This window comes from Humulus lupulus, chromosome 7 (genome assembly GCF_963169125.1).
Source record: "Humulus lupulus chromosome 7, drHumLupu1.1, whole genome shotgun sequence".
Taxonomy (NCBI): domain Eukaryota; kingdom Viridiplantae; phylum Streptophyta; class Magnoliopsida; order Rosales; family Cannabaceae; genus Humulus; species Humulus lupulus.
In genome coordinates, this window is record NC_084799.1 from 37,670,630 (window position 1) to 37,695,506 (window position 24,877).

Sequence of the window (24,877 nt, forward strand, 5' to 3'; positions counted from 1 at the left end):
CGCCCACTGTGCCCTATGCTCCAATTCAAATGGCAAGTGACAAGCTTTACCATATACAAGACGGTAGGGAGAAGTACCAATTGGCGTTTTAAAAGCTGTCCGATAAGCCCATAACGCATCATCAAGCTTATTCGACCAATCCTTTCTATTAACTTGCACCGTCTTCTCTAAAATCAGCTTAATCTCCCTATTTGACACTTCCGCTTGCCCATTTGACTGCGGATGATATCCCAATGCCATCTTGTGCTTAATTCCATATTTCTCCATTAAGGAATCAAAAATCTTATTGGCGAAATGAGTCCCTTCATCACTTATAATCGCTCGAGGTGTGCCAAAACGAGAGAAAATATTCTTTTTCAAAAACTTGACTACCACCTGAGCATCATTAGTTGAAGTAGCAACTGCTTCAACCCACTTACTTACATAATCCACCGCCAATAAAATATACAAATTACCGAACGACGGTGGGTAGGGTCCCATAAAGTCAATACCCCAAACATCGAATAATTCAACCTCCAATATATTAGTGAGAGGCATTTCATGACGTCTTGAGATATTACCTACCCTTTGACAACGATCACACCGTTTCACATAGTCATAGCTGTCTTTATACAGAGTAGGCCAATAAAATCCACATTCAAGGACCTTTGCAGCAGTCCTTGCTCCCCCAAAATGTCCACCAGTCGGCGATGCATGGCAATGAAACAAGATGTCCTTCATTTCTCCTTCCGGTACACATCTTCTGATAATCAAATCCGGACCTTGTTTAAATAAGAAAGGATCATCCCAGTAGTAGTTCTTCACATCATGATAAAACTTTTTCAGTCTCTGCCCAACAAATTCCGGTGGCACTACGTTGGCTGCCAAATAATTCACATAATCCGCAAACCATGGCACCAAATCATCCTCCACTACAAATAATTGTTCATCTGGGAAACTCTCATTAATCTCTCCTGCAGCAAGTTCTGACTTATCCCCCAACTCGAGTCTTGATAAGTGATCCGCCACCAAATTCTCTGTACCCTTCTTATCCCGAACCTCCATATCAAACTCTTGTAAAAGAAGCACCCAACGAATAAGTCTGGGTTTAGCATCTTTCTTAGCAATAAGATGCCTGATTGCGGAATGATCAGTATACACAATAACTTTGTTCCCCATCAAATACGGCCTGAATTTGTCGAATGCATAGACAATGGCAAGAAGCTCCTTCTCAGTGGTGGCATAATTCAACTGAGCGCCATTTAGTGTTCTGCTGGCATAATAAATAGTCCGAAATACTTTGTCAACACGCTGCCCCAGAACCGCACCCACTGCAAAATCACTTGCGTCGCACATTAACTCAAACGGCTGGTCCCAATCCGGTGAAATTACTATAGGTGCCGACACCAACTTCTGCTTTAGTATCCTGAAAGCTTCAAGACACTTCTCATCAAACTCAAATGGCACCCCATTCATCAACAATGCCGAGAGTGGCTTAGAAATCCTGGAGAAGTCCTTTATAAATCTTCTGTAAAACCCCGCATGACCAAGGAAACTTCTCACTCCCTTAACTGAAACTGGAGGCGGCAAATTCTCAATAGTAGCAATCTTAGCCCTATCAACCTCAATACCATTCTTAGACACCTTATGCCCAAGTACTATGCCTTCATTTACCATGAAATGGCATTTTTCCCAATTCAAGACTAGATTCGCCTCTTCACATCTTCTCAGCACAGCCTCCAAATTCATCAAACAATTGTCAAAAGAAGACCCCATCACAGAGAAATCATCCATAAAGATCTCAATACTCCGTTCCACCATATCAGAGAAGATAGCCATCATACACCGTTGAAAAGTGGCAGGGGCATTGCACAGACCAAACGGCATACGACAGAATGCAAAAGTACCATATGGGCAGGTGAAGGTCGTCTTTTCTTGATCCTCAGGAGCAATGGCTATTTGATGGTACCCTGAATAGCCATCTAGAAAGCAGTAATACTGATGTCCAGCCAATCTATCTAACATCTGATCAAGGAACGGCAGTGGAAAGTGATCTTTTCTGGTTGCTTTATTCAATTTACGATAATCTATACAAATCCTCCAACCAGTTACGGTACGTGTCGGGATAAGTTCGTTATTGTCGTTTTTCACCACTGTAATCCCTCCTTTCTTAGGGACTACCTGAACTGGACTCACCCAACTACTGTCTGAAATAGGATAGATCACCCCAGCATCTAACCACTTCAAGATCTCCTTCCTTACCACCTCTTTCATTGCTGGATTCAATCGACGTTGTGCTTCAATAGAGGGCTTACTGTCATCTTCCATCAGGATCTTGTGCATAACTGTGGATGGACTTATCCCCTGAATATCTGCTAATGTCCATCCAATTGCCAACTTATGGGTTCTCAGCACCCTTAATAATTTTTCCATCTCCTCATTAGAAAGAGAAGAAGACACAATAACTGGTAAAGTCTCCTTCTCACCCAGGAAAGCATATCGAAGATGTGCTGGCAATGATTTCAATTCCAACTCTGGAGGTCTCTGAACTGATGGTAATGGTCTCTCAGGTCCTTGGCCCAAATCTTCATATTTTCGGTTATAAATTGGCCCTTTAGAATTCAACCACTGTACACACTCTTGGACCTCACTGTCTGACTCAGCATCTATATCCCCAATTGTCAAGCTCTTCTGAAGTGAATCCTCTGTAAGATTAATTTCAGCCACCGCTTTCTCTACCAGGTCAACTCTGAAACAGTTGTCATTGACATTTGCAAACTTTAAGGCTTTAAACACGTTGAATACCACTTCTTCGCCCTGAACTCGCAGTGTCAGCTCACCTTTCTGAACATCAATCAAAGCCTGCCCAGTAGCTAAAAATGGCCTGCCCAGAATGATTGGTACATCCATATCCAGAACTATGAAATCTGCCAGAAAAATGAATTTATCCACCTTCACAAGAACATCTTCAATAATTCCCCGTGGATGTTTTACCGATCGATCTGCTAACTGTAGAGTGACAGTTGTCGGTCTTGCCTCCCCCAAACCAAGTCTTCTGAATACAGACAAAGGCATCAGATTTATACTCGACCCCAAATCACACAAAGCATGCTTACATTCAAACTTCCCAATTGTACACGGTATAGTAAAGCTCCCCGGATCTCTCAACTTTTGGGGCAACTTCCTCTGCAATATCGCACTGCACTCTTCAGTGAGCGCCACCGTCTCATACTCCTCCATCTTTCTTTTCTTTGACAGAATCTCTTTCATAAATTTGACATAACTAGGCATCTGCTCTAATGCCTCAGCAAAGGGAATATTGATGTGCAGCTTTTTGAATACCTCTAAAAACTTAGAAAACTGTTTATCAAGTGTAGTTTTCCTAAGCCTCTGAGGGTATGGAACTTGAACTGGCTGACTATCAACAACGGGAGGACACTTGTTTGAACCCTGGTGGTCTTCAGTAACCCCATTCGCTTTATTATCTGATTTCTCACCCAACTCTTCATTCCGAACCACTGACTTTTGTACACTGGGCTGCTCCACTTGCTTACCATTCCTCAACGAAATTGCTTGACAGTTCTCTTTAGGATTTACCACGGTATTACTAGGCAAATTCCCTTGCGGTCTGTTATTAAGCAAGTTGGCTAACTGACCCACTTGTGTCTCAAGGTTTCGAATAGAGGATCTGGTCTCAGTCATGAATTGAGTCTGAGTATTAGTGAGGGTCAGCAAGGCTGCTTGCAACTCATTAGTCTTTTCTGGTTGATCTTGCGGTCTAGGCTGGTGTGATGATGAGGCTTGATTCATAGGCTGTTGCGGCATGTGCTGCTGGTATGGCCCTTGAAACTGTGACTGTTGGCCCTGATTATTTCTCCATGAGAAATTTGGGTGATTTCTCCACCCAGGATTATAAGTATTGGAGAACGGATTCTGATAAGGCCTCTGAAAATTACCAACTGCCTGTACCTGAGCCTGATTAACTGGCATATTACCACACATGTTGGCCGCTGTACACTGTTCATATAAATGAGGCCCTCCACATATTTCACACCCTGATTGCATCTGTATAGCCTGGGCTTGAGCTGAGATCTTGTTTTGTTGCAACTGCTTTGTCAATGAAGCAACCTGAGCAGTTAAAGCAGTTATAGCATCTAATTCATGTACCCCGGCTACTTTTCTCTGTGAAGTGTCTCGTTCGGCAGGCCACTGATAGTTGTTCATAGCCATCTCCTCTAACAATTCATATGCCTCATCAGCCCCTTTACTCATGAAAGCACCACCTGCTGCTGCATCTATTATAGTGCGAGTAGTACCGCAAAGCCCATTGTAAAAATTGTGGACTAACATCCACTTCTCTATACCATGATGAGGGCATTTTCTGAGCAGGTCTTTGAATCTTTCCCATGCATCGTACAATGACTCTCCCTCATTCTGATAGAAGTTATTGATTTCTCCCCTCAACTTCGCAGCTTTTGCAGGAGGAAAGAACTTTGAGAGAAACTTCTGAGCTAGTTCCTCCCATGTGTTGATTGAGTTGGCCTGTAGAGAAATAAGCCAACTTTTTGCCCTGTCCCTTAGTGAAAAAGGGAACAATCTCAGCCTTATTGCATCATCGCTCACCCCATTAAACTTAAACGTTGCACATAGCTCAAGGAAATTCACTATGTGCAAGTTAGGATCCTCATTGGGGAGACCACCAAACTGAACAGAAGTCTGGACCATTTGTATCATCGCCGGCTTAATCTCAAAGTTATTGGCAGTAATAGTCGGCGGCCTAATGCACGAGTGCACTCCTGTGACAGCAGGGAGCACATAATCTCTTAATGCTCGCACATTTTGGTCCTGAGCGATATGATTCTGACCATCATTGTTGTTAACCCCGTCTCTTTGGTTGGCAGCCATTGATACTTCCAACCTCTTTTTCATTCTGTTTTGTCTGCAAGATCTTTCGATTTCAGGATTAACAGGAACAAGATTTGCAGATCCTTCACGTCGCATACAAAAGATTCACCTATTAAAACAGAATGCGACAACTTGGATTAGTTCAAATAATAAAAACAGCCAAATTAGAATAAAAATTAACTATTTTGATATTAATAGAATATCAATTCCCCGGCAACGGCGCCAAAAACTTGTTGCGATATTTTAAGGCTACGCAAGTATACGTAATCGCTTTTGCAGTTTATTCCGGTAAGACCGGTATCGTTCCCACAGAGACTGATTTATCAATTACCAAATAATTAATTTTTGGTTTCTATTTGACTAATGAAAATTAGATTTGTGAATTTTTAAAACAAGAAAACAGAATTAAATAAAAATTGCAGAAATCAAATAATAACAAGAACTCAAGGATTAAATTCATCGTAAAATAATTAGGAATCCTAATCTTCTCTACTATCCACTCTATTAATCTTTAATGCAATTACTACTGAAACTCTTCTCACTGAAATGATAGGCATGCAAAAGTGTTAACTATTCGAGTTAAGAGATAGAAAACTCGACCTAATGTGAATTCCCTATATTTCTATGGTCAATTCAAACAATAGGAAGCAATGAATACAGCCATAAATCACATAAACCAATTTGATACTCTCGTTCTAAATTGAAATCTATGTCTATTCAATTTTAGCATATTCAAATCTCACTTTTCAGATTTTGATTCAAATTCATAAATCGTATGTAAAAGTTGATCAATCAATCACATACACAATGAACACAAACTAAATAGATTTCAGATGAAGAAGAAATATGTAAATGCATTAAATCATAATAGAGTTTCAAGAGAGTCAATTAGAAAACCTAAACAGAAATTTAGTTCATGAACATGACTAAATCAAACATAAACGTAGAATTTAACATAATCAAAATCAAAAGATAAAGAAAAGAACTCTAGGTTTTTGTTTCTTCTCTAGCCTCCTTGCTTAATCTGATCTCCCTCTCTAAAAACGTCATTAAAGAAGCTTTTATAGACCCTAATTCATTTTTGCATGAAAAGACAAGATTACCCTTGAAAATCCCCCTAAATTGTGTTTCCGTACGAACCCTAGCGCTGGGGCGCTGAAACGTAGCGCCTAGGCGCTGTAACCCGTGTCAAAATATGCTCTCTGTTTCTCGGCAGCGCTGGGGCGCTGGTTTGTGGCGCTGGGGCGCTACTTTGCACAGAATAAAACTGACTCGTTTTGAACAGCCTGCAGCGTCAGCTCATTGTATTTTGATCATAACTCCTTCAATATAACTCCGAATTGACTGATTCAAAAAGCTGTGGAAATCTAAGAGAAATATCTACAACTTCTATTTCTAGACATGTTTCCAGAAAGTGAATAAATCCTTGTAAAAATGCGGCTTAAAGTCTTAGACTTGCGTTATAGAGCATAAACGACGTGTGTTGAGCATCTTCAATGTAGTATTTTCCACACATAATGTCTTGAAACTCCACAATCAACACGAAATTCATCTTATTAATCATATTTAACATGTTTCTTCTCATTTCACTCCATATTATGCAATTGACCATTAAAACCTGAAACAAGAAGAAAACAAGCATAAATCTGCACTAAACAATCCTAAATAACTAAAAACACAACCTAAAACGATCTCTAAAACAAACCTAAAATGACCATAACACAAATATTAAACAAGAAATGTATACAATGTTAGTGAAATGTATTTTTTATTCTAAAACTTCAACTATCAATGTTGTCTAGTATTGCGCCAAAGAAATGCATCTCAATATAGACCTGCACATTATAAAAATGTTCTTTTATTAATAAAAAGTTTATCCACTGGAAATAAAAAGTTATTAAAATGTTGACCGCTAGAAATAAAAAAACAAGAGAGGTCCACACATAATTGATTAGTGTACATCTCTAGATCTACGGATAATGTATATCCAATTAATTTGGAGATCTATATAATAATTCAAACTTATAAATAAGTAGACACACACAACAATTATATATATATGTAATAGATTCGAGAATTAAACTATCAATATAGGTATTTATATAGTCAAGCAGTAAACAATTTCTTGTTGATAGTACTATTTCATAAAATGTTATTCATCCAATACATAGAGGTATTTCAAAACAGTAGCAAACTACACCAAAATCAGCAACAAAATAGACCATAAATCTACCATATTAATCCATTCAACTTAGTTAACAAAATAGACCATAAATCTATCATATTAATCCATTCAAACTGGTTGCAAAATGCACCAAAATCCAGTCAAGAAATATACCAAAAACTAGTAGCAAAATACAAGTAGTAGCCATTAAAGAAGCAGCAAAATAGACCATAAACACATCAAAATCCAGTCACAAAATACAACAAAATCAAGTCACAAATTACACCAAAAACCAGTAGTGAAACACAAGTATAAAGCCATTAAAGTATAAGCAAAATACACTTCATATGAATGTCAATTTAAAGTTATAATGCAACAAAGAAAGAATGTATACATTTGTTTATCAAAAGAAAGAATCCAAACTACTAACTAGTATCAAAGCTAATATTGTCAATGAAAAACATCCAGCTTAGCTTACCATTCCAGAGAGATGATCATTAATGTAAGTAATTGACCTCAACATAGCATCAAGTGTATCTTTAGTGAGTTGAAACTTCACTTTCACTTCTCCTTAAGAAGATTTCAAATTGTCTTGTAGCTGCCAAAAGAAAAAGGAAAAAGTTTGAGCGTAAGATTGACAAGAAAAAAAAATCAATAAAATGAGCCAACCATTTGAAAAGAATTTACAACCCAGCATTTTAACTATGGGAAAAATCAGTAAAATTACATGCATTAATTAAATAAAAAAAAAGATATTGTATATGGTAAAATTCTGAACTATACATAACCACACTCAGTAACACTGTTATGTCATGTCAAACCTTAACAGGTTTCTAATATCCCAATCTAAGCATTTGCTTCAATTCATAAAAACAATATCAATTTTAATGAGACTCTTGTTTGAAAGTGTTATCACATCAGTTGATCACAGTTAAGAATGATCACAACTGTATATAGATTATTATATAAGCTCAAAGCCTAGCTATGGTATCAAATATACATACATATAGTCAGAGGCAGGTGATTGAATTTGGGATATGGCAGTCCCACCCCGATTCCTTAATTTAAAGAAGGAGAAAAATATTGACATTCTATTTTAGCTTTCGTTAAAAAAAATATGACTCAATAGATCTAGTGAGAATGTTGATGATGTAGGATTATCAAATAAAACTTCTGTCTGGAATATTTTTGAGGGTATATGATAGGAACCAAATATAGAGAAACACCAAACAAATAACATTAGCCTAAAATATGGAATATTATTGCTGAAATTGAAAGAAATACACACATATAAAGCTCACCACAATTCACTGCACATTTCGTACCCCTTTTCTCACCCCACCCTTCCCCACATTTATATAATGTTCTAACAACCAAACTTACCCGTGCTAACAATCTACCCATTCCACTAATGACTGTAGCATGATAGTTTTAACTCAATCTAACTCTTAATTCAATTCAATTAAAGTAAGTTATACATCTTTTATAACTAAGTTGCAAAGCAAGAAAGTGTTCAAATTGCCAAATGTCCCTATTTTACTATGCCACAAAGTGTTTGATATTAATTTATATATATATGTGTGTGTTCAATTTAAAAACAAAACAAAACCCCATAGATTTTAGAAGCGTTTTCTCAGCTGGAAAACATTCGTTATAAACAAGAGCTCTCATTTATATATACTCAGAAACTCTTAAACTTCAAATTCATACATAATATATACTAAAAACATCAAAATATCTAATTGAAGAGTTTTATCAATCATATGGTAGCTGATCTTAAAAAGAACTATATTTTCAACTGTTAATTGTATGATGCAAAAATAACTTTTAAGTAATTTGGACGAAACATCTTAAACACAAAAGGAAGAAAAAGATGGGCAAACGTGTTAGAATATCCGTTTCTACAACATTGGACCCCACACAAATGATGGTGGTTACATAGTCTATTTTATATTCAAGTAATGTTTATATAAATGTCTGCCAAGTAGAGAGGTGACCTTAATTATATGTAATATATAACATTTCGATAGACTATATAAAGCATGCTTAAAGGTGTCTCAAACCTTTAGATTTTAGAACCTAATATTGAGATTATAGGATAAAACTTGGGACTTTCATCAAACATGTACTATGCAAGAAAATTGTAGAACATACATAAATTGCTATAATGATATAATCACACAATATAATCTGACTAAGCAAAGCACAACATCAATTAACAGAAATATACTACATGAAAATTTAACAACAACAAAAATACGTTACAAAATAACACATTACATGAAAATTAAAACATAGTAAAATACATATCTTGCACTGAACATAGATGAAAAAGATAAAAGCCAACATGTCACAATCTATAGAAAATCGGACAGCATATCCCTTAATTTACTAGCCTAGCCATCTGTCACATTCAACACCAACATGTCAAACAAATCAAACAACACACAGGTTTTCATCCATATATCACCACATCACACAAAATTCTCAGAAACTACTTCACTAAGACATGCAAGTTCTCAATCTTCCGTTATCACCGCAACACACAGAATTCTCAGAACCTACTTCACTATGGATGAATATCTAAGATATTCAAACTCCACTAAAGTAATATAATTATCATTGAGATAAATTAGCAATTAACACAAAAATTATAAACAAATGCATTGAGATATTTAGCAAGATAGCTTACACGATGTAGCTTAGGTGCTGATTTTTTAAGTTGCCGCAGGACAAGTTCAAAAGCATTCAAAGAGAAAGAGCCTCCATGCCTGCCACAATATTTCTTCATAATATAAACCACTTAAAACTGCATAAAATAAGTATGCATAGTCAGCATCACGGTACCCTCTCTATAGTAGTGCTTGCTTGTTGCTTTTTGTAGACTAACCCTACCTTGTTAGATCCAATTTGGTATCTAAATAACCACTTCATAGCTAGCCAGTGAGTTTTCCCAGGGTTAGACATGTAATTAATGAGAATGTTGATTGCATAGGCAAGGTCTGGTCTTGTACAAACCATTAGGTACATTATAGAACCCACAACATTATATATCTTACTCATTTCTTCCTCTTTTGTCTTGGTCTTAGGGCACTGTTCCTTGGATAAGGTATACTGGTTTGTGATATCTTGTGAAGCAGGTTTAGCTCCCTTCATTGAAATTTTTTCAATTATCTTGTGAATATAGTCATCTTGAGTCATGCATAGCCTTCCATTGCTTTTGTCCCTCCTTATAGTAATCCCTAGTATCTTTATAGTTGTACCTAGGTCCTTCATCTTGAATTCTGTCTTGAGTAATCCTTTTATCACATCTATCCGAGACCTTTCTTTGCTAATAATCAACTTGCCATCTACATACAATAGTAAGTAGATAACCCCATGCACCTTAGTTCCTTTGGAGTATAGGCAAGTGTCATAATAACTTCTAGTGAATCCCAGCTTCATCATAAAGGCATCAAATTTCTTGTTCCATTACCTAGGAGGCTATTTAAGTCCATACAAGGACTTAATCAGTTTATAGACATAGTCTTCCTTCCTTTTGACCTCAAAACTCTTAGGTTGGTGTGTTTATTCATAAATCAGTTGCTGATGACATGGCAAGGATTTTCGACACGTGGCGAACACGTAGCAGAGATACGACTCGCCTATCAACCAGCATTATTTCCGCACGAAGAGATCAAGTTCTATATACGACCAGCCTGGTCGTATATTCGCTCATTTATGTAAAGATCCGTACAGTTGTGATGATATCCGAGAATATCTCTTCATTATGACCTGCAGATCCGATCATTAAGGATAGATATTATTTCCTAATTCATGTAACTCTTTCTGAGCCTATAAATACACAAGAGATAGCTCAAGGAAGAGGATCGATCTTTTTTTTTGCTTAGAGAATTATATTACTATTATCCATCGTTGTATTGTTTTCTTCTTCGAAGATTTGTGAAACTCAGGAATCCTAGTTCTTTGATCACACCTTGGGAGCTCAATATTAATAATAGTATCAAGTGGACGTAGGTCATTACCAATCGCTGGGACCGAACCACTATAAATCCCTGCGTTCTTTATCTTTCCATTAGATTATTTTCAAGTTCTATATCATTTTCTTGTCGTTTCCTAGACTCTGTGTTGTTGACCAAAATCAGGGTCAACATGGTGCATGTAGATGTCTTCTTCTAATTTCCCATGTAGAAAAACAGGTGTTACATCCATCTAATCAATTTCAATGTTGAATTGCGTAGCTAGAGATAGGATAATTATGATAGTCTTGTATTTTACTAGTAGTGAGAAAATTTCCGTAAAATCTATTCCTTCTTTCTTTGTAAAACCTTTATCAACCAATCTAGCCTTGTAGCTTATAGGTTCACCATTGGTCCTTCCTTCTTTTAGTCTGTACAACCATTTGTAAGCTATAATATTATTTCCCTTAGGCTTAGGTACCAATTTCCAAGTCTGTTTTTTTTAAAGAGATTTCATCTCATCCTTCATGGCTTGTATCCAATTCTCTAACTTCTTTCCCTTTACAGCTTCTTCATAGCTCTGTTGTTCTTCAGTGTAAACTTCTAGGTTACTCATAAAAGCATAGACTAGATCTTCATTCCATATGTTGAACCTATATTTCAAGTTTGGTTTAGGAACCCTCTTTTCTCTGTCTCGGGTCAACTGATAGTCTATCAGATTTTCATTTTGTTGTGGTTCTTCTGATTGCTCAATACTTTGTGTTTCCTCATCAATAGGTTCCACCTGAACTAGATTTGGTTCAAGTTGAGGAATAGTTGGTTCCACCTGATTAATGTCATGTTCTTGTTCTTCTATTTGATCTGAAATTCCAGGATTTAAGCTTATAGTTCCTACAGAGTTAGTTCTATATTGTGTACCTGCAAGGCTATTGTTAGATAAACAAGGAAATATATTTTATTAAAAAATTACATCCTGCTTATAATAGTTTTATATCCACCCTTATTTTTCAGCCAAATTGTAATGCCTCGAATTCTTTGATGTGGTTTAGTGGCGGTTTAATTGGCCGGGAGGGCCGTAATTGTTTAATTACGCCATTAAATAAATATATGCATGTTTATGTGAATTATATTATGATATGATGATATATGCATGCATGTGGGTCCACATTTGATATATTATGTTGTTTTGACAATTCGGCCCATTGAGGGTAATTTGTGTATTTGGGTGCATGATGTGATTTGTGAATGAGATTCCATTATTATGGAGATATATTCGAGCTAGTTGGCATGAGACGATCATTTTTAGTGGATTAGCGGTTTTGTCATAACGGAGTCAATTTTGGGGTAATGGAAATGTTTATTTGATGATAAATTGGGAATATTTGAGATCAGGGTGAAATTCTGGAAGTTTTGACTATAATGTCCCCGGAGATGTTTTCAGGACCCCGAGCACTAGGTTTTATTTGAGGTTACTTAAGCTTGAAGTAGCTGTCAGATAAGAACCTACGATAGAAAACCTCTCGTTCTCCCTTTTCAAAGTCCGTTTTACCGTTTAAGCATATTTGAAGAAATCTTGAGTTCTAGGAGTCGGAATCAAGTGAGGATCGAGGCATAGCGATCCTAGGAAAGATTAGAAGCTTCTTGACCGAAGGATTCGACAGAAAACAACCCAATCGAAGGTAATCGAAGTTTAAGTTTTGAATTTTTCCGAGTTTCTAAGCTTTGAATTGACTTTGTGAATTGTTGAGTTTTTTATTTGTTTGAACCTTGGGTTTTGAGGGTTTTGATGATTGGGGAAGCTTGGGAACCTTATTTTGATGATTGGGGAAGGTTTAGGGTTGATTTTGGAGGTTTTGAGATGTTGAAAACCCGTTTGAGAATGGCCCAGGTGTAGGGGCCGCGGCTCTGTTCTTGGGCGTCGCGGCCCTTGCTCGAGGAAGAAGAAGGGATTCTGTTTGCACTGGGCGCCGTGGCCCTTGGGTTGGGCGCCGCAGCGCTTGCCTCTGGAATTTCTGGGGGCCGCGGCACAAGGTTCCAGGGCCGCAGCTCAGGTGCAGGGTTGAGCCCATTTGCATGTTTTGATTCCGGAATCATGGTTTTAGGCCTCAGGATCACTCCTACTACCCGGATTAGTGAGGATTGATGTCTTGGAGGCTAAATCTTGGTTTTTGAACCCTTGATTATCATGTTATTGATGGTATCCTATAATGTGTTATGATTAGGTAACCGCTAAAGGACTAAAAGGTAAACCGTTCTCAAGGGTCGTTCTTTTGTTCATTCTAGCTCGAATCAGAGGTAAGAAAACAGTGGAAGAAAACTGCACCCCAAGTGTAACATGCATGGTTATTCATGAGGCATGTTGGTTGTATAAATGTGGACATGAATTGATTGTGGAATACTTAGCAAATGTTGCTCACTTGTGCATGGTACTGACTCATTAGTCAGATTTGGCAAAGGTGCTAGTATCAACTGTGAAGCTGTGACTTATTAGTCAGGTTCGGCAGTGGTACTGGGCACTGGTCACGTTGCGCTGACTCATTAGTCAGAACGGTCTTAGCGTGTTTAACGCAAGCCAATAAAGATTAGATCTAATCGACTTTCAGCATTGAATGACTCAAAGAGCATTAATGCCGGACCGGCCTCAAAGTCGAGGAATAATATAAGCACTTGAAGGCTAGTGGCTTACCTAGCAGCCACTCTTCCACTTGAATTAGTGACTTGCTTGGCAGTCACTCAATATGGTTTACCAGAACCTGTTGAAGGCTAGTGGCATACCTACCAGCCACTCTTCCACTTGATTTAGTGATTTGCTTGTCAGTCACTCAGTATGGTTTATCAGAACCTCAAGTGATATTCACTCATTTGTTTGAAAGCTTTGAGCTCAGTGTGATTATAATGATAATCATTTGATGATGTTTACATATAATGTTGTGTTTTCTTGCTGGGCCTTGGCTCATGGGTGATATGTGGTGCAGGTAAAGGGAAAGAAAAGCTCACCTAGCCTTGAGTAGAGAGCTTAGGTGGTGATGTGTACATATGCGGCCGCTTGACCACCATGGCCAAGGAGTTCTCAGAGGAACTAGGGGGTCTACCCTGCTTTTGCCGCTTAGGTCGGCGGGGTTTGAAATTTTGGAACAGTAATGACATTTTTGTGTTGTAAATAACTTGTAAATGTTCTTGTGGGCCCATGAACAGTTTTATGTATCAATAAAACGTATCCTTTCTTTTTTTTTACTGGTTTTCACCTTAACATGTTAATAACACTTAGATCATGTTTTTAACCAAAGGACTCAGGCAATGGGTCAAATTTCTGGTTCACCGTAACTGTTCTGGGGTAATCAGGGCGTTACACAAATTCTCTATCCCTTGACACCCTCGGGATATCCTAGAAAAACTCCTTTAATAGCTCTAGGTTCAAATTTTCCAATGCTTTGTTGTACATAGGGTGCACAACCAAATACTTTTACGTTAGAAAAATCAAGTGGTTTACCTGACCATCTTTCCTCTGGGGTTTTGAACTCAAATACACTTGAAGGACATCTATTTATTAAATAGGAAGATATCATTACTGCCTCTCCCCAAAAACCGTGAGGTAAACCAGATTGTATCAACATACACCTAGCCTTATTCAAAATGGCCCTATTGATCCTTTCAGCCACACCATTTTGTTGTGGTGTCAATTTGACAATTCTGTGTCTTTGGATCCCATTCTATTTACAATATAGATCAAATTCATTATTACAGAATTCTAAGCCATTATCTATCCTTAGGGTTTTTATCCTTTTGTTAGTTAACTTTTCCACTATTTGAACTTTATAAAAGCCTCATTTTTATGTTTAAGTAAAAACAACCAAACTTTCCTAGAATAATCATCAACAAATGACATAAAATAAACACTACCCCCATGTATAGTAGTTTTTTCTTAACCCCATAGATCAAAATGCATGTATTCTAATATAGCTTTAGTTCTGTGTGTACCTGTCTTGAGTTTGAGTCTATGATGTTTCTCGAGTACACAGTACTCACAAAAGTCCACCTTGCTAACTTTGTGTTTGTTGTTCATTCACAATTTGTAATCCCCTTTCACTAATATGGCCAAGTCTTTTGTGCCATAATGTTGCTTTTAAGTCTTCTGGTGATTCAGTCACTATATTGTGACTCTTTGCAATAGGTTCACCTATTAGATAGTATAGGCCTTCTTTCTTAATACAATTCATGACCACCATAGATCCCTTGCACAATTTCATTTGACCTTCCTTGATTTTTATTTCTACCTTCACATCATCAAGCACACTTAGTGAAACAATATTTCTAGATAGATTAGGGACATACCTCACTCCACTTAGGGTTCTAAGAATCCCATCAAACATCTTGAAGCTCATATAACCAGAACCCTCTATATTGCAGTATTGGTTGTTCCCGAGGATCACCTTTCCTTTAGTTGAATCCCTGAAATTAGTCAACAAGTGTTTATTGTTAGTCATGTGGAAAATGCATCCTGAGTCTAGTATTCAATCATCTTTGAAAGATGATGAGGCTATATAGACTTCTCCACTTTCATATCCATTAATCAAATTTGCATTTTGAAATTCATGTTTATGGTTTCATGAATGTGATAGAGAGTTGTTATAATCTCCCTGTCCCTCATGTTTATTCCTGTTATTCTTTTTCAAGAAATAACAATCTATCTTGAAATGTCCAGGCTTGCCACAATTGTAACATGCATTAGAGTCTGCTGGCCCTTTTGAATTAGATCTTCCCCTCTTGTTTTTATGACCCTTTTGATGTCCCTTACTCTGAATCCTTCCCTTGTTGTGCCAAGGCTTCTTATGATTTGATCTTCCTCTACTTAAGTTTATTTCTTTATTAGAGCTACCCAGTTTTTGAGTTTTCATCTCTAACTCTTTGGACTTTAGTGCTGAGATGACTTCTTCCAGAGTTATCTCTGTCTTTCAATATTATATAGCAGTTTTCACTTCTCTTTAGGATTCAGCTAGGGAATTAAGTATGATGATAGCTTGATTCTCATCACTTAATGTTTCATTCTCTCCAGAGTTTGCTAATTCAATGTGCATCCTTAGGAACTCATCTAGATTCTATTTAAGGGTCTTAGAGTGGCTCATCTTGTAACCAAAGAACATTTCTGTAAGAAAGATCTTATTTGTCAAAGATTTCTGTTGGAATTATTCTTCCAACTTTTTCCAGATCTTTGCAGGTGTTTCTTCCTTGTCCACTAGTCTTATAATTGCATCTGACAAGTTGAAAATGACTAGCCTAGTAGCAGTCTCCTAGAACTCTTCTTGTTGAATTTTTGTTGTGTTCTTTGGCCATTAGATCGAGTCTTCTAGCACTCTGAGTAGCTTTTGTTGAGCTAACAATGATCTAATCTTCCTTCTCCAAATCTTGTAATCACCCGAGCCATCAAACTTATTAATATCAACTTTAATGCTACTCATATTGTTTAAATCTAAATCAAGAGAGATATTAGAAATCTCAGTATTAACAGTCAGTGGTATGTCCACAAATTCTTCTAAAACATCTCCAGGATCTTGATCAGATTCTACTGGATTATCTTCCTTTAGCCTTGTGTGTGTTCTTTATCTTGTGTTTCTTTCTGTTATGTTCTTCTCCTCCTTGATATGAATGTTTGCCGATTCTTCTAGCCCAACCTGACTCTAATACCACTATAGAAAATTACTATATGATCCCTACACCAACAAACCAACATATCAACATATCAGTTCTATCAAGGTCATTCTAGACCTTTCAACACCCTATATTTGACTTCAATTCAAAACACCAATATGACACAGTTTAGTAATCCCTCACAAACAAATATCACAAAAGTCTCAGAATTATTTCAATATCACAGTCTTCTCTAAACCCTAGGAGAGAGTTCTACCATTTCTTCCCTAAGAAAATTCGATCAAATATAGAGAAATCACCCTAGAAACAAGATTAGTTTATAGAGAGAAATAAAGAGAGTAAAAGGAAAGAAAACACCCATAATTTTATTGAGGTTAACCCAAGATTGGGCTACGTCCTCATTGAGCTGCTCCTTAGATGGTGATCTCAGATTTTCATTGATAAGAATATGATTAGATAGATCAAGTAAGGATTCTAAGTCACAGAAGTACGACAAGGTAATCCCTCTCTCTCAACTCTCAGTACTCTGTATTTTTCTCTCTTTTCTTTTACAATACTTTTACAGACTCTCTCTTATGTTTATTTCTCTCCCCCTCTCTATCTCTCCCTTTCTCTCTAACTCGCTCCTGAGAACTCTGGCTCTACTTCAAGAACTTGGGGCTTCAACAAATGCGATCCTCAAGTATATATATAGGGTGGAAATTCAATTGATTTGTACCTGTGGTAATTAGTTGATTCTATTAGAGGTTTATTAGGATATGAGCTGAATAAATTTTCTTGTAATTGATTCTTGTAAGAGAGCATGTGAGGTTTTGGCCTTCGGGCAAGATAATTTAATTTTTTGTAACTGTACTGTTGTTAACTGCTTAAGTGGAGATTTAAACTACACAAACCTTTGGATAGAGCGACAGCAATGAAAACTCGGATGGTGCCTGGTTTGACAACTAGACTAAATGTGTCAAAATAGTCCACTCCTTGAGTTTCTGTAAAGTCGCGAGCCATTAGTTTAGCTTTATGTCTGTCTATTGTGGCATCCAGATTGTATTTCACTTTAAATAACCATTTGTAATCAATTATGTAGGCTTGCGGTGGTGGAGAAGTGAGCTGCCAAGTCTTGTTCTTAGTGAGAGCTACAATTTCGGCTTCCATGGTTGCCTTCCAAGAAGGATGCTCAAGAGCTTGTTTGTAATTATTCAACAGAGAAGTGGAGGAAGGAACACACTTAGCCGTGAAAGCTTTAGGCTTGTGAATTCCATGTTTTGCTCTAGTGACCATGGGGTGCACATTAGTAGCTGGTTGTGGCTACACAGAAACAATATTAGTAATATATGCATGTTCAATAGGTGCTAAATCATCAGCAATAGTATGTAAGGTAGATAAATGAGATGTAGAGGGGTTAATGGGAGGAGGAGAAGTGGAAGGAATCACCTGTGTAGATAAAGATGAGGTGGGAATGGATGGGGAAATAGGTGGGGATGGATACTTGACATGAGAGAAAGGAAGGATGGTAGGAGTAGGCGTGGGTGAAGTTGAAGTGGTAATAGACGTAGAGGTAGTGAGGAAGGAGGGAAAATATGATTCATCAAATACCAAATGTCTACTAGTATAAATCCTATAAGATTTGGGTTCAAGGTATAAGTAGCCTTTGTGTTGTGTACTATATCCCAGAAAAATGCACGAAATGGACCTGTATTGGAGTTTGTTGGCATTGTAAGGCCTGAGATAAGGGAAAGACAGACATCCAAAGGTCCTAAAAAGAGAGTAATCGAGGCATTTCCCATATAGGGCTTGATATGGGGTGTTATATGCTGTAAAACTTTTGTGGGTAAACTATTAATGATATATATGGAAGCACGAAAAACATATAACCAGTAATGAAGAGGCAGAGATGCATGTGCAAGAAGAGATAGGCTAGTCTCAACTACATGCCTATGCTTACGCTCAACCCTAATAAGTAATTTTAATTTCTCAAAAGCACCTAAGGCTTTATCTTTAGAATGTAAAGGATAAAGCCAAGAGAATCTGGAATAGTCATCAAGAAATAATATGAATTATCTTGAACCATCAATGGTAGCAGTTGGAGATGGATCCCAAAGATTCGTATGGATTAATTCAAGAGGAGTTGTAGCATGGGATACATACAATTAAAATGGTAATCTATGGCTCTTTTCCAATTGACAAGAAGTACAAATTTTACTTTTATATAGGAAATCGGTAGATTACATTTTTGTAAGACTCGATTGACAACATCTGAGTTTACATGACCCAACCGAGCAGGCCGAATGGTTGCTGGTTGTTGAGGAACATTATTGAACTGGACAGTAGTATTAAGGGCAGTAGGAAGAACACTAGTGTGATATGCACGCTTGATAGGTGGACAATCTTTGAGGGAAGACACTGCTTGTAGACTGTATAACCACGATCAAGAATACCCTTGTGTAGAGTTCTCTTCGAATGAGTATCCTTGATATAGAAATGAAGAGCATGAAATTCAATAAACACACTATTATCAAGACAAAACTTAGAAATAGAAAGTAGATTAGTAGATAATTTGGGAACATGGTAAACTTTGTTTAATTGAAAAGAAGCTTGAGGTGTATGAATAGAAGAGTTACCAATGGAAGAGATCGAGAGTTTCTGACCATTACCAATTGTGACATTTTCAGGACCCGAGTATGTAGTTGGGGACTCAACATTGGCAACAGATGGTGTAAGGTTATGAGATGCATCTGAGTCAAACAACCAAGAATCATCTACAACAGTGGTAAAGTTAGCTATCATAGCTTTCATTAAGGGTGCAGTCTGAGATTGTCCTTGAGATTAAGAAGTGGGCGCAGGAAAATTCGGGTCAAATCATCGATAACACGTGAAGGAATTGTGACTGGGTCTCAAACAAAGCTGACATATGACTTTGGGACCATTGACTAGGGCACGAGCATTGGAGAAACTTCTATTGGCAGGAGCATTATAGAAACCATGTCCAGAAGGAACATTAGAGGAAGCACAGGCATTGGGAAATCTATTCCAGGGTTGATTTCTTTGTGGTGGTTGTTGTCTATAAGCGATATTGGCAGCAATGGCAGTAGTTTCATCCACAAAGTTTTGGTGCTCAAGTCGAGACTCATGGGCCAATAGGAGGCTTGTGACTTGCTCAAGCGTAAGGGGATTAGTTTTGGGTGTAATAGAGACAACAAAGGCATTGTATTATGAGTTGGGACCAGCTAAAAGATAGAGTACCTGATCTCGGTCTGAGATTTTCTCAGAGATGGCATCAAGTTGGTCAGTTAAGTTCTTGACCTTGAGAGTATAATCCATGATAGACAGACCACCTTTCTCGAGAGTTTGCTGTTGAAGCCTAAGTTGCATGATACAAGCGTTGGAAGAAGAGGAATAAATTTGTTGGGGGGCAGTCTAGGAAGTGGCGCTGGTGGTATGACAAACAATGTGAGCCATGATTTTTGGGGAAAGAGATGAAAGAGACAAGAAAGTATAAGACGATATTTCCTTTGCCATTCAACAAACGCTGGATTGAGACCAGCAATTCCATCAATATGCTGATCAGGAGCTGTATTTGTTCCATCAAGAAAGTCGTCGATGCCGTTGGCGAGGATGACGTTTTCCATCTAAGCGCGCCAGAGAAGGAAATTTGATCGATCAAGCTTTACGGGAAGAATATGATTTAGGGCTTGAGACAAAGCCATGAACTATTATTGTTGGGTTGTAAGGGCAGAGAAATTCGTTGAAGCAAATGGCGTTGCAGCAGTAGGAGGTATACGAGAGTCATCGGGATTCGCCATTGAAGAGGCAGAGCAAAATCAAGAAACAGAGTCGAGAAAAGTAGTCTCTTGAAAGGTCTGATACCAAGTTAAGACTAAAGGAGAGTAGTAAAATAGAGCTCTAATATGATAATGACCAGAAGCTCAAAAGACTTTATTTATAGCAAATGAAAGACTACAAAGAGTACAAAGAGAAGCAGAGAAAAAGAAGCGGGAAAAGCTAAACAAAATAGAACATAAAAGTAACAAGATTAACAACACAACTGTAACTATACAGACCAACTAATCTATTCTAACGAAAAATACAGTTTTTTTATATAGAGATATGTGTATTTAATAAACTGAACATATACACATTATATATATATATATATTAATCATATTGTAAAAATGAAGAAAATAGATAAAAACAATAAAAAAAAAAATTGGTGCAAAATGTAAGTTCCCTAATGATTGGCCCCGAATTATAGACGTCATATCACTTTAACCTTAGTTGATACTGTACTATATATCATAAATGTTGTTACCATTGGTCCTTTTATATGTGAGAAAAAGAAGATTATTATTGGATTTTTTTTTTCATATTAAATTTCTTTTTGTTTATGAATTTGATTTTCATTTATTTGTGGATTGAGATTATTGTTGCCCGCACTTAGAACCTTGAGTTAGCAATCTTCAATTACACCGCTAAGAGTCTGCATATTCTTTTTATTAGTTAATTAATTTATTTTTGTGGTAGAGTTTCGGACTAGTCTTGATTTTAATGAAATAGTAATAATGAGGAAACTTGGGTTAATTAAGTTACGCGAGGAGATATGATCTGTATTTATATGTAAGTTAATACAAGAGTAAAATTGCTAACCAATTATACTGATACTGTTATCATCGTGAGGGAAATAAGACAACAAAAACACAGGGATCCGTATGTACGGAGAACAGAAAAAATATTCTTACATAAAATGGAGGACAAAATTAGAGCGTGTTAGATATTGTTTTTTATGTTTTTTGTTTTTAAAATTGTGTTTTAAAAAATAAGAATAGAAAATAGATTTTGTAGTATTCAAAATGTAATGATATTTGGATAATATTTTCTAAAAACAGTTTTCAAAACCAAAAACATGATTGAATGATAAAAAAATAAGCAGTTTTTAGAAAACATATTTGTTTTACTAGAATTATTTTAATACTTATTATTTTTTTTTAATAAAAAAAGTGACATGTCACGTACATATTTAATCTAACTTAGTTATAATATTGTTAATTTTCATATAAATTAACAAAATATCATATTGTTTGAAAAAATATAATTAGAAATTTTAATATCTAAATAATTTTTACAAGTAAAATATAAATAAAACATTATAATGCTTAAAAAATATGAAAAAATTTAATACCTAAATAAATTTTAAATAAAATATTTAATCTAAAGTAGATAGAAAATCACCATTAGTCTACAATATGTCCCCATAAACACAATTTGAATACTAAAATTATTTTCTAGTAATAAAATATAGTTGACTAATCTCTATTGTTATAAGCTGTCCACATAGCTTGAGCAATACGATCTCGACATCTTGCCATTGCTATGGCGGATTCATCAGATAAATTGACTTCACATCTTGACACACTAGTGTTAGCTTCCTCTATGTTGTCTTCACCCTCAAGTTTTTTTTCTTCCCATTCTCTAAACATATTATCAAACTGTGTGCGTTGACGAATAAAGTTATGAAGAGTGCAACAAGCAATAACTATCAAAGGTTGTCTACTCAATTTGTAAGGTGGCATCATCTTCAATATAGGAAAACGTGGTTCAGTACACCAAAGCACTGTTCAATGGCATTCCTAAGAGAAGAATGCCTATAATTGAATAGTTCTTTCATACCACGTGGTCGATTATGTCCACTATTGTATTCTTGCAAATGATATATTTCACCACGATATGGTGGGAGAAAACCTTTTGTGCATGGAAACCCAGAATCCAAAACATAGTATTCACCTACATAATAAAACATGTCAAAAAGAAAAATTAGTATTCTATATGCACCATCACATAAATTATAAAATAATAATTCAATTCTAGGTTTTCAATACCTTCTTTAGGCAATGGAAACTTATATTTAGGTTTCTTAATTGCATTTATAAACACCCTGGAATCATTTGCAGTGCCCTTCCAACCAGCAGATACAAAAGTAAAGAACATTTCAAAGTTACAAGCACACAAGACATTTTGTGTTACCACATTTTCTCGGCCTCTATAACTGACTTGCTTATCTATAGGGACACATGCACTCACATGTGTTCCATCAATGGCACCAATGCAATTATGATAGTACAAAAATCCAAAACCATTACAAACATTTATCGAAGAAAAATGTAATCTAAAAATATGTGAAATATATAATTTATATATAAAGTTATATTACATTGAATGTACATTAAGTACCTGAAACCATGGGTAGTATTTTGAGGAGTTGACAATATGAGAATGTAACGAAGATTGAGTTGGTCGAATGATATCCTGTCCTAATTTACATATTGCCTTTAATGTTAAATGGAAGTGCCTATCAATAGTTTCAAGCGAATGTTGAAATCGGTCAACTATAAGTCTCATTCCCACATTTTGACCAAAAATTATAAGGAAAATGGCAACTGCTTCTTCAACTTTAATCTCACGTGTGTCCTTAATATATTCCTTTTGTTTTATACAAGTCCAAAGCTCGATGAATACATTTTTATCCATTCGCAATAATTCATAGCATGTTCTCTCATGACCACCTAATAACTCTCTAACAAAATCTTCTCCACATTAAGAAGATGTTCTTTGAGGGATTTTCTCGATAAACTTTTCATTGTAATCACTTAAAACGTTTAGTATCAAAAAATCTGAAAAATCTGAAAAATCACTATCTACAGAAGATGAACTAGAATCATCCATTTGATTACTCTGAATCCTGCAAATTATTTGACATGAATAATTAACTTAGAAAATAAAACAATATGTATTTGAAACTAATAACAAAGTCTCCACTACATTATCTTAACATAACATACTATAGTAATGTCAAGCACACATAAAATAAAACTCAAAGCCTACACAGTCAAACATAACACAGTATAGTCAAACATATCACAAAATAGTCAAAGCCTATCTAACCAAGTTTTCTTTCTAATATCAGACATATTGGGCCTGTTCGGTAAACTTTTTTTAAACAATTTTCTATTTAAATCATTAAAAATATGATAACAAAAATAAGAAACACGTTCGGTAAAACATTTTTACTTTTAAAATTTCTAAAATTTTGAAAACAACATTTTATCACTTTTAAAAAAAAAATTTAAAATTTTCAGATCGTTCTTTCTCACGATTAGGGTTTAGCCTCCTCCATGGCTCTTCTTGCCCTCCATGACCTCTTCTCTTCCACATGTGAGTTCTCATTCTCTTCTCCATTACTATTTCTCTCACTTTCTCACGTTATTGGATTTTTGCCATAATTTTTTTGATTTTTTTTGTTTATGTGATGGGTATATTTGGATTTCTTCTATGATCAGAAACCAATCGATGATTTCCATTTTCTTTGCCTGCTTGTTTGAATGTGGCCTCTGTCTTGGTTCTCACCACACCCTGCTCAGTTACATGGTGCTTCTTCTCCATCACTGTTGAAGGCTATCACTCTTATGTGCGTGCTTCTTCTTCTTAACCTCATTTTTCTTTTTTTCAATTGCCTTCTCATCTGGTTTTTGACTTCTCTTCTCTGATATGTTTCCTTGCACTGCATTGTACCGTGTGATGTACTTGATTGAATTGATGGGTTCATAATGCTTTGTTAATTTATAATATACAATGTTGTACTCTAGTATTAAATCTCTCTGACTTGTTCTAAAACATTTTTCTTGTTCCAATAGGACAAGGGACTTGTTCTAAAGGGTTTGGCTCTTGTCGTTGGATCACACAACAAGTATGCCCAACTATCTCTTTCTTCTTTTATAATTCTTTTATTTATTTATGAATCAGGATTAGGAATTTAAGGTAGAGTTTTGATCTGGGGTTTTAAAAGATTGAGTATTGTTGTGTTATATATGGGATTCTGGTTTTGATCTATGTTTCGATTTAGCATACTTGAATAGCTACTTTTATGTTCTTTTTCATGCCTCCAACTGTTCTCATAGGCCACTTGGCTATAGCTGTAGGGGAAAATCTCATTTGAGCAGTAACAAAGCCAGCCTTGATGTCACTCCTAGGACTTAGAATTGTTTCACTAACAAAGAATTGGGATCTTGCAAGAGTTTTGTAAACAAATTCTTGTTCAAATTCAAAATCTCTAAAGCATCCAACAACTGGTTAGACTGCTGGTTTATTCCATCTCTGTTGAGGTAATTCCCTTCAATAAATTTCTGATTCACAATTGTCTCAGCATATTGACAATTCTATTGTGCTCAATTACAGTCAC

At 36.2% G+C, this 24,877-nt stretch overlaps 1 protein-coding gene, 3 long non-coding RNA genes and 1 other non-coding gene across 5 annotated transcripts; 3 read left to right on the forward strand and 2 right to left on the reverse strand.

Moving 5' to 3' along the window:
* Positions 1–4,339: 4,339 nt before the first annotated feature.
* On the forward strand, positions 4,340–4,446 carry LOC133793263 (small nucleolar RNA R71). Its single transcript, XR_009874716.1, has one exon. It is a non-coding gene; the product is annotated as a small nucleolar RNA R71 (small nucleolar RNA).
* Positions 4,447–6,612: 2,166 nt separating this feature from the next.
* LOC133791174 (uncharacterized) lies at positions 6,613–12,540 on the reverse strand. The gene is made up of 3 exons (XR_009874134.1): positions 9,741–12,540; positions 7,527–7,646; positions 6,613–6,719 (listed from the first exon to the last, which is right to left on the reverse strand). It is a non-coding gene; the product is annotated as an uncharacterized LOC133791174 (long non-coding RNA).
* A 4,235-nt stretch (positions 12,541–16,775) lies between these two features.
* On the forward strand, positions 16,776–20,997 carry LOC133791175 (uncharacterized). Its single transcript, XR_009874135.1, has 3 exons — positions 16,776–17,638; positions 17,735–18,805; positions 19,320–20,997. It is a non-coding gene; the product is annotated as an uncharacterized LOC133791175 (long non-coding RNA).
* Positions 20,998–21,947: 950 nt separating this feature from the next.
* Positions 21,948–23,169, reverse strand: LOC133791599 (uncharacterized). The gene is made up of 4 exons (XM_062229521.1): positions 22,873–23,169; positions 22,521–22,596; positions 22,247–22,425; positions 21,948–22,130 (listed from the first exon to the last, which is right to left on the reverse strand). The coding sequence occupies exons 1-4, from the start codon at positions 23,167–23,169 to the stop codon at positions 21,948–21,950; spliced, it is 735 nt and encodes a 244-aa protein (XP_062085505.1).
* Positions 23,170–23,799: 630 nt separating this feature from the next.
* Positions 23,800–24,375, forward strand: LOC133789547 (uncharacterized). The gene is made up of 3 exons (XR_009873604.1): positions 23,800–23,853; positions 23,979–24,106; positions 24,333–24,375. It is a non-coding gene; the product is annotated as an uncharacterized LOC133789547 (long non-coding RNA).
* The last annotated feature ends 502 nt before the right edge of the window (positions 24,376–24,877 follow it).